The 11,165-nt window shown below is 38.8% G+C and overlaps 1 protein-coding gene across 2 annotated transcripts in view; it reads left to right on the forward strand.

Moving 5' to 3' along the window:
• Positions 1-11,165, forward strand: part of slc35d1b (solute carrier family 35 member D1b) — a 38,083-nt gene that overhangs the window by 21,135 nt on the left and 5,783 nt on the right. Inside the window, exons 8-13 of one of the 2 annotated variants that reach the window (XM_073849789.1) lie at positions 7,277-7,369; positions 7,479-7,546; positions 7,689-7,767; positions 7,849-7,931; positions 9,455-9,507; positions 9,634-10,451. In XM_073849789.1, the coding sequence (XP_073705890.1) occupies positions 7,277-7,369; positions 7,479-7,546; positions 7,689-7,767; positions 7,849-7,931; positions 9,455-9,507; positions 9,634-9,644 (387 nt within the window). In that variant the 3' untranslated portion in view covers positions 9,645-10,451. Of the gene's footprint in view, positions 1-7,276; positions 7,370-7,478; positions 7,547-7,688; positions 7,768-7,848; positions 7,932-9,454; positions 9,508-9,633; positions 10,452-11,165 lie in introns of those variants that run through there. The other variant, XR_012356863.1, reaches the window with a different exon arrangement.

Here is an 11,165-nt window from a genome sequence, read left to right on the forward strand (position 1 = left end):
TGTTAATATAACTTAATATTGCATTAATTTCTATAACAATTAATATAATCATTTCTTAACTCAAAATAAAAAATATTAATAAACCCATCTCTGATAATCCTGGGTTATGGTCACGCAGGTTTGTTTATGCATTAAACATAAGGATGTCGTTACCTCGACAAAATGATCTTGTGGCCACGACATAATATGACGTTCCCAGGAATTAATATCTCGTGGCAATGACAAAAAGTAATATGACGTTCCCACGAATTCATATGTGTGGCCACGACAAACATAAGTGAACCAAAGGTGTCCCCTCCAGGTTACCGTACCTTTTAGTTTGCAGCAATGTTTTCAGCCTGCTCCAGTCCAGTGCGTTACATGACTGCCCCCTACTGATCATGTCTTTCCTGTGTCAGAGCATTTTCTAGGATCTCTCGCAATACACCGGCGTCACGCGAGACCACTTTACTTCCCGCGCGCATTTTAAATGGCCAGATCTGTAAAAGCAAAAGTGTTTTGCAATGCAATATGTGTCACGATCCAGGCGGGGTTGAGGAGTGGAGAATGATGAGGAGAACCGGAGTAAATGAAAACGTAAATAGTTTATTAAATAAAACACTGTAACTAATACAAACAAACAAAAACCGGGAGTATCAGATGAGCACATGAAAACAAGCAAACAGAGGTAACAGAATCATTGACGGACAAATGGGGAGTGCACACACAGACTCTTAAATATACTGAAACGGGGGCGTGGTCACAAACGAGATAACAAGGGGGAAATACAAATATGGGCATGACTGAACTAACTAAACAATACCAAAAGGGGGAGACAAGGACTAAACCATATAAGCTAGAAACATAGGGGAAAATACACTAGGAAAACATGACAGAACACAGACATGATACTGACATTACCCTCCCCCCCCTCCCCCGAAGGCGCGTCCCGCGCCTAATAACATCCAAAGGGGGGGGGGGGGGTTTGCGCCCTGGAGACCACTAAGAGGACACAGGGGACACGGGATACAGAGGTGGTCTCCAGGGCGGATCAGGGATCTCAGGTGGCCATGGCGGGTCAGGAGGCTCAGGGAGCCATGGCCAAGAAAACAGTCCAGGAGACCATGGCGGATTTGGGGGTTCAGGAAACCATGGCCGGGTAAACAGTCCAGGCGGCCATGGTGGATCTGGCGGCTCAGGCAGCCATGGCCGGGACAATAGTTCAGGAGGCCATGGTGGATCTGGAGGCTCAGGAAGCCATGGCCGAGTAAACAGTCCAGGTGGCCATGGCCGGGTAAACAGTCCAGGTGGCCATGGCCGGGTAAACAGTCCAGGTGGCCATGGCCGGGTAAACAGTCCAGGTGGCCAAGGCCGATCAGGGGAGTAGCCCCCCCCCAAAAAAATTTTCTTGGGGGAACCTAGGGTATAGTCCACACAGGAGAGCACGGAAGGGCGCGCAGGAGAGAGCTCCGGCTCAGGAGAGCGCGCTGGAGACAGCTCCGGCTCTGGAGGGCGCGCAGGAGAGATCTCCGGCTCTGGAGGGCGTGCAAGAGACAGCTCCGGCTCTGGAGGGCGCACTGGAGACAGCTCCGGCTCTGGAGGGCGCGCAGGAGAGAGCTCCGGCTCAGGAGGGCGTGCTGGAGGAGGCGTCGGCTCTGGACGGCGCTCTTGAGGAGCGGGCTCTGGACGGCGCACTTGAGGAGCGGGCTCTGGACGGCGCTCTGGCGGCGCAGTCACTGGAGGGCTGGGCGGAACCAGCGAAGACTCTGGGAGACTGGGCGGAACCAGAGGAGACTCAGGAAGGCTGGGCGGAACCAGCGAAGACTCTGACTTGGCGGTAGCCATCTTGGGTGCAGACTCAGGCTTGGTGGCCATCTTTGCCGAGATTTCAGGTTGGGCGATCATTTTGGCCGAGGGTTCAGGAACGGCGGTCATCTTGGCCGTGAACTCAGGAACGGCGGCCATCTTGACCGGGAACTCAGGTTTGGCGGCCATCTTGGCCGAGGATTCAGGAACGACGGCCATCTTGACCGGGAACTCAGGCTTGGCGGCCTTCTTGGCCGGGAACTCAGCAACGGCGGCCATCTTGCTTGCAGAATCCGACGTGGCAGCCATCTTGTTTGCAGAAACTGGCGCGGCAGCCATCTTGTGAACTGGCGTGGCGGCCATCTTGCTTGCCGATTCCTGCGTGGCAGCCATTTTGCGTGCAGACTCCTGCGTGGTAGCCATCTTGCGTGCAGACTCCTGCGTGGTAGCCATCTTGCGTGCAGATTCCGGTATGGCAGCCATCTTGTGAGCTGGCGTGGCGGCCATTTTGGGAGCTGGCGTGGCGGTCTGAGGTACTGGGCTGAGGACCATCGTGGGGCTTAGGAGAACTTGGGGACACGTGGGAGGCAAGGAGGGTGTGAGGTCGCTGGAGTGATATGTGGAGGGTAGAGGCTGTGGGTGAGATGGGGTGACTGCATGTTTCCAGATGGCAGGAGGATTACTATCCTCCACCATGACTTGGAACGGAGAATCACATAAATCAAGAACAAAATTCACAAAATCTGCTACGGGACGGTAGCAATCATTTGGAGTAATTAACTGAAACAAAGAATCATCTTTTAGCCCCATCTGGAAACATGCATTCACCATCTTGTCACTCCATCCCACCAGATAGTAAACACTCAAAAATTCCTCCACATACTCCTCCAGCGAACGCTCACCTTGTTGCACGTTCCAGAGCTGGTTCTCAGCCCGGTTCATCTTCTTGTAGGGTCCGTCAATCTGTCACGATCCAGGCGGGGTTGAGGAGTGGAGAATGATGAGGAGAACCGGAGTAAATGAAAACGTCAATAGTTTATTAAATAAAACACTGTAACTAATACAAACAAACAAAAACCGGGAGTATCAGATGAGCACATGAAAACAAGCAAACAGAGGTAACAGAATCATTGACGGACAAATGGGGAGTGCACACACAGACTCTTAAATATACTGAAACGGGGGCGTGGTCACAAACGAGATAACAAGATGACGAGGGGGAAATACAAATATGGGCATGACTGAACTAACTAAACAATACCAAAAGGGGGAGACAAGGACTAAACCATATAAGCTAGAAACATAGGGGAAAAGACACTAGGAAAACATGACAGAACACAGACATGATACTGACAATATGACCACATTAAGTACATTGTACTTATTTTTGGATGTAAGTACATAATAGTTAAGGCCACCTAATATAAAGCGTGACTGTATAAAACATTTAGACCCGGGGTCGTCAACTGGCGGACCGCGGTCCGGATCCGGACTGCAAGGAGCGTCCATGCGGACCGTGAAAGCTTTTGACATAATTAAATTTAAAAAATGCTAACGCTAATTTCTAATAAATAAACTTATATCAAGCACACCAGGGTCAGCGTTTGGGTGCAATCTTCCATGCAGTGATGAGAGCAGATCGGCGCATTGCGTACAGACAAATGTAGCTTTCAGTGAGGGAAAAACGTTGATGGAAAACGCATTATGTTGGGGTTATGTCACAAAATATTGTAAATATATCTTTTTATACTGTATTTTATACATATTTATGTTTTAAACCATGAAGGTGAGCCAATGGGTATCACACAAGCAAAGTGAAAACTGCGCAATATGTTAAAGTGGAGGTAAAAACAGCGATTTCAACAACTGACGTGCACATTCTCTCAGAGACACAGATTGACTAATATACTTCATATGCTGATATTAATTTACTTCCCTAATATTTCTCTTGTGCGCCGAACACAGTGGGGAAAAAATAAAAAGAAACGTATTTTGTGTAGGCAAAGGGTTGTTTTTAAAAAAAAATCAATCCATGGGTTTAAGCAGCAAACATGTAGAGTTGTAAATGTGAACTTATGGATCGAGTCAATGTGTTATACAAATTTAGAAGAAATCTTTTTTTGTTTTGTGAAACCTGCATCTGAATTGTAAATCATGCTTTTTACATTTTACATTTTATTTATTTATTTTTTGTTCAGGTCTTTAAAAAGGTATTTAAACGTCTTTATGAATTTTAAATGTCTTAAATGAATTTAAGATAAAATATGCTGCAGATACCCTGGTCTTGCAAAAAACATAAATAGTTTTTTATATATAATTGTCCGGACCTCGGCTGGTGAGCAGGGTTCATTACTGGACCTCAAGCCGTTTTAGTTGAAGATCCCTGATTTAGACTATGATACTCAAGAGTTTCATTAACAAAAAGAAAAAAACAAGTACATTTTGTAGGGCTGGGTGATATGGCCTGTACTTTTTTGGTAGAATTGCGAAATGCAGTGCATTCAGAAAGTATTCAGACCCCCTTCACTATTTTCAATTTTGTTATGTTGCAGCCTGGTACTACAATTGTTTAAATTCGTTTTTTTTTTCTCATTAATCTACACTTCGTACTTCATAATGACTAAGTGAAAACAGAATTTTAGAAATGTCTGTAAATTAAAAAAAAAAAACTTTTACATACACTGCCGCTCAAAATGTTTTTTAAAGAAGTCTCTTATGCTCATCAAGGCTGCATTTACTTTATCAAAAATACTGAAAAAAAAACAGTACTATTGCAAAATGTTATTAATAAAATGTTTTAATTTTAATATACTTTAAAATAGAATTTATTTCTGTGATGCAAAGCTGAATTTTCATCAACTGTTACTCAGTTTTAAGTGTCACATAATCCTTCAGAAATCGATTTATCAATTTTGGAAACAGTTATGCTTCTAAAAAATTGTTTTGGATTCTTTGATGAATAATAAGTTAAAAAGAACAACATGTAATTTTATGCTATCACTTTCTATTAATTTAACACAGCAGTTTTTAATTCCAGTCCCCCCCACGCACTTCACATTTAGTGTGTTTCTCTTATTACCTCAGATGTTTGTTCTATTCGAACGTAAGTGTGGACATCACAGGATATTCCGCTCATAGATATAAATATCAGGGGGCGTGATATTTATATCTATGACCTGCTGATTTAACACATCCTTGGTGAATAAAAGTATTAATTTCTTTCAAAAAAAAAAAAAAAGAAAGAAAAATTTACTGACCCCAAGCTTTTGTAGTGTAGTGTGTATTGTTAGAAATCCTTTCCATTTTTAATAAATGCTGTTCTTTGTAACCTTCAAAGAATCCTGAAAAAAGTACCACAGGTTCCAAAAAAATATTAAGCAGCGCAACTGTTTTCAACATTGATAATAAATCAGCATATTGGAATGATTTCTAAAGGATCAAGTAGGCTAACACTGAAGACTGGAGTAATGCTCCTGAAAATGTAGTTTTGTATCACTGGAATAAATTACATTTTAAAATATATTCATATAGAAAACAGTTATTTTAAATTGAAATAATATTTCACAATATTACATTTACTTTTTTTTTTTTTTTTTTTTTTTTTAAATCAAATAAATGCAGCCTTGATGAGCATAAGAAACGTCTTTAAAAAACATTAAAATCTTAGCTTTAAAATTTTGAACATGACCCTAAGCACACAGCCAAGGCAACGTAGGAGTGGCTTAGGTACAACTCTATGAATGTCTTAGAGTGGCCCAGCCAGAGCCCTGACTTGAACCCTATCGAACATCTCTGGAGAGACCGGAAAATGGCTGTCCACTGACGGTCCCCATCCAACCAGACCGAGCTTGAGAGGATTTGCAAAGAAAAATGGCAGAAAATCCCCCAATACAGGTGTGCAAAGCTTGTTGCGTCATACCCAAAAAGTCTTGAGGCTTCAACCAAGTACTAAGTAAAGGGTCTGAATACTTATGTAAATGTTATATATAATTTTTTTTCTTTTTAATGAATTTACAGACATTACTAAAATTGTTTTCACTTTGTCATTATGAAGAACGGAGTGTAGATTAACGAGGGAAAAAAATGAATTTAAACAATTGTAGTATCCGACTGCAACATAACAGGATTGAAAAAAATGAATGGGGTATAAATACTTTCTGAATGTACTGTACGGTGAATGTATGTATGTATGTATATTTGGATTCTATTTGGATTTTAAAATTTTTATTTTACATCCTGCCCAATGTTGTCCAATTAAACAATGTTCATATTAAAGGCTATGAAAACCAATACAGTGAATATAACTTTGTAGGCTATGCTATATATTATGTGCTCAAGCCCCTGATGGACCATTTAACTTCACAAATAAACTAGATTTTATACATTTTTATTTTGTTCTACATGTAGAAATCAATCTGCGAGTGATTACTGCTTACCTTACCTGTTCGTTCCACCAAATTCAGCTTTGAAGCCCTCGTTTTATGTTTTAGATATTTAAATAGCCAGATCGTGAACACGATTCAATCACACATGCAATCTTATTCCTAAATGAAACAATTTAGCTGTCTATTAAACCCTTGAATCACACTGTAACATTCAAATCTGCATTCGTGCTGCTACTGACTCTAAGAGAGCAGTTAATGCAGTCTATAAAGCAGTCTATTGTTCAGTTATAAACACTGTTGTCTACAGTATGAATAAATTAAATCACCTTTTTGCAAGTGACTTAAAGCTTAAAATAAAGGTTGTATCAATTACAACGTAACGCCAGCAGGTGGCTACCCCAGCAAAACCCTGGTTTAAAATTCTGCATATTGCACATTCTACAAATATTTCAACAAAAGGTATAGCCTATTGTAGTCAGAATTATTCTAGTCCTGTTCTGTTCAATGAAGTTTAGCAGAGACTCGCATAATAGAAAGCTCATCCACTCCTGACATCAAAATTGGATAATTTCAATGAGTTTCCAATATTTACAGATGAAGAATACACCTGTGAAATGACAGTCCACTGAGGAAAGCAGCACATGTCAAACACATTAAACAGCAAAAGTAGCTGTTAGCACACCCAGCCTTTCTGTCAAAGCATTTGAAGGGGCAAGCTGCTTTAAACTATACGTTTTAACTATATCTTACAAGTGGATTATGCACTTTCCCACAGCGGCTTACTCCTTGTCCTCTGCTATTTTTCAGATGCACTGGTCTTGCATCAAATCACTGTAGATATAAATGGTATTTCTTCATACCATACAGTTTACAGAAAATATATCGATATATCGTACTAACACACCGCCCAGCCCTAACATTTTGTCATATTAATTTTTTACATATGTTGCTTCTTGCCAGCTTAACTTTAGGCTCATGTATAAATTGAGCTGCAATTTGAACAACAGACAGTAACAGCGAGAGAGTAACAGAAACCTGCTAACCAGACCTGCTTGTTTTAACCCATATTTAGTTTAAAGGATTTTTCTTTTCTCCTTGCATTTCAGGAACTGGGAAAATATGGGCTGCTGTATTACAATGCTTTATTCATGATTATTCCCACTATGATTTTAGCACACTTAACTGGAGACATTAAGAAAGTAAGAATTTTAATTGAGAACAGATTGAAAATTATATCTGAATTTTGATTGACTTTATATAAATGAAAATGTACATTTGATTAAAATAAATTATCTTGTTAATTATCAGGCTTTGGAGTATGATGGTTGGGCTGACATTTTCTTTGTGATTCAGTTTGTGTTATCAAGTGTCATGGGGTGAGCCTGATATTTCCAATCTTTTTCTGTACTTCAGCTTACGTTTTTTAAGACTACGTAAAGTTTAATTGTGTAATTTGTGTAATTCATATTCTTTTTTCTCTTGTTCTCGTGTTAATAATATCATTGGTTATTTTGGCAGGTTTATACTCATGTACTCAATTATGTTATGCACCCATTATAACTCTGCTTTGACGACAACCATTGTTGGCTGTATCAAGGTCAGTAATTAACGTTTAATCAAATTAAATGAAATAAAATCAGTTAATATTTGACTTTGTTTCTTTTAACCAACCCAACAGAATATATTAGTTACATACATCGGGATGGTGTTTGGTGGGGATTACATCTTTACTTGGGTGAATTTTATTGGCCTAAACATCAGGTAAAATTATAAAAATTACAGTGAAGATAGCCCACATTACTGGGACATTCTTTGTAAAAGACTTTAAAGGTCCCATATCGTCAAAATCGAAATTTCCTGGCTTTTTTCATGATAACTGAGGTCTAGGGGCTATGTAACTGAGTTTCAAAACAGTCAATCCACAGTAAACTGCACACAGCCTGCTTAAAGTAGCTGTTCATTTTCACGAGCCACTGTGACTTCCGTACAGATGTGACGTCCGATCTACTCAGTCACCGCCCTGAGCGCCAACCACCGTCCCACCCTCCTTTTGTCAAACCCCCAGACATTATCGTGTCCATAACATTGCTAAGCAACAACAACACGAAAACCAGCCGAGAAAACCCTGTTCAGTCTATAGATGTCGAAACTACATCATTGCACAGGCTTCCGAACAACTTGAATATAAGAGACCAGAGGCACGTCACCTTCAGCCTCTTTCACACAGCGATTGCGGTAAATACACGGATAATGTGTCCCATGATTTGTTCCGGAGTTGTTTGATTTGGTTCATTCACAGTTGTTTTCTGGAATCTGTGCGTGCTTTACACACAACCCATAAAGACGTGACGTTTGGATGTGAGATGTAATGCGACGCGTACGTTTCACTAAACTGAAACTAACCTGAACAAACTGTGCTTCAGCGCTGATAGTGCGGAGCTGGCTCTGTCTGATCGCTGCTTTATTCCACTTTGCACGTATTTTTTCGTCGTGAAGAGTCGCATGATAACGTGCATCATCACTACAACACTGCCTTTATGGTTCTGGCTTTTGTTCACACAGCGCTCGTTCCCGTAATTTTCCAGAATCAGCGCGCATTGTGAAAGGGGCTTTACTAAAGCAACAGTTATGTAGCTTACTGCATTCGGTGTTTGAAAAAGAAAAAACATTAATGATCATTCTGAAATATCCTGTTGAGTATCAGCAGGCTAGGCTCTCTCTATGGCTCTGGGCTCAGCTAAAGCATACATGACCGTAGTTACCTGTGGTTGGCCTGGCTGTGCGTCACTCAGAAAACAACAGGCCAATCAGAAGAGAGGCTCATGAATATTAATTAGATGGGCCAAAATCGACCTGTTTTTGACAGAGCTCCTAAAAAAGGAGCTGTAAAAATATATTGAGATGGATTTTGGCACTTATACCGCAAATATATATATTCTTAAGGACATCAACAACTAAAATAAACCTCCAGAAATGTGTACAATATGGGACCTTTAAAAGAAACCATAAAATGTGATGTCTATTCTTTGATATGTCAGAATGATCAAGGTGCAGGAACAGACAAATTTTGTATTTTCTCAGAAAAAAAAATTGTACTGTACATTAAAGTGTACATTAAAGTACTGAAATGTAAATAAAATCTAAATTTAGGTAGAAGTTCTGTATAACCTACTCATTTTAAAAGTGATCACTTTTTGTATTACCTGAGAATGGCTATGAATATTTCTGATATTTCCTTGAGTTTGTTCTGTAAATATATATTTTTTACCTTTTTCCCCTTATAGCATTGCTGGCAGTCTTGTGTACTCACACATCACTTTCACTAAGGAGCAAAAAAGTAAGTGCTGTACAAAATGTGGATTATGTGCATCTCAAAACCAATGTCATAGATTCATTTTCTTTTCTTTTGTTGAATAAGATGAAGTGCATTGTAGATGACGTGAAATCTTATGTCTTTTAACAGAAAAATGTTGATGGAACAAGTTTAAAGTGGCACGACAAAGTCGATAATGTCTATGAGAGTCAAGAACCCAGTCAGCAGTGTGTGCACAGTCTCATTTCACAACACTTTGAGTGCAACAGTAACCAGCAACTTTTTTAGCACCCTTGGTTTTTTTTTTTTTTATGAACCAATTACTGTTGTCAGCAGTGACATCCTGAACTACCATTGTGCTATTTTATTTTTACTTTGAACAATGTTAAGCCTAGTTTTGTTTTTTTGTTAAACAAGATATGATTACATTTAATTTAATTTTGGATGGATGATAAATTATTTTCTTTTTTCTATGGTATAAAATCAGTATTATCCTTTTGTCTTTATAAATTGTAAATTCCTCAACTTTAGTAGTTCAAGGTAAACTGTTAAATTTCCATTAAATTTTTATTCCATTTAAATTACATTTTTAATTTATTTTTTTATGGTAATTAACATTGATACAAATTATGTGAAACTAAAATTATTAAATGTGATGCTGTTCAACCTAGAATAAAGTGTATGAACTAGCTAAATAACTTTGAATAGCTATATCAATAATAATAATAATAATAATAATAATAAAAACTTTTGTCATTAATGTTTGGTGTAATTTTAAATGTTTTTGTTTGACTGGTATGGTTTCATAAACACGTTTCTGTATGACTGGTACGTATTAATAAGCATATGAAAAAAGACTTAAGAGTGTAGGAATATTTTGCTTACTTTTGTGGATATGCCCTTTCCTATAGTCTTTTGTAAATAAAATAAAATAAAAACTTCTGTTCCCAACAAGCTGTCTAAGATGGCTATTTAATGTAAATTCCAGTGGATATTTTGGGAATTATTATAGGGGATTCTATAACAAAACCACTATTTACAGAGAAAAGGTTAGGTTGGTTGACCTGTCTAAATAGTTCAAGGTCCAACCACAGTGTTCATCAGATTGGCAAGTTTGTGACAGACACTTTAACCATATTTTGATCTGATTTTAGTTTGAACCAAACCGAATTAAATGTTTTGCATAAAAGCACAAACAAAAGATGGAGGAAACCTGTGACCCTACTGAAATTATCTAGAGTTATTAGAGATGCGCTTACATACTGTAGCAGTAATTCCATTTCTGTGAGTAAAGTCACAATAACATTTATTAGATATATGGCAGTGGATCAACTTAAGTATATTCATGATTTTATATAAATATCTCTCTGCACTACTCCAAAAAAAAAAAAAAGTTTTTTTTTGCAATGGACCAGTGTGGATTTTAAAATCTCTGCTATTTAGAATGTATTTAATGCATAAATCCCACTCTGGATCATTTCAAATAAGATAAATTTTACAGTTATATGATATTAACAAAACCGTTGACAGACGGACAAACTGGTGCTTAACAAAATGGTGACAAGCAACAAAAGTGACAATACATGAAGATGACCATTCAGAGCAAACATAGCACCATAATTTCTTAAAAGTGTAAATGCACAATTGCTTAATCTTTCGCAGGATGAGGGGAAAAAGTGAAC

Source organism: Garra rufa, chromosome 10 (genome assembly GCF_049309525.1).
Source record: "Garra rufa chromosome 10, GarRuf1.0, whole genome shotgun sequence".
In the NCBI taxonomy this organism is placed as follows: domain Eukaryota; kingdom Metazoa; phylum Chordata; class Actinopteri; order Cypriniformes; family Cyprinidae; genus Garra; species Garra rufa.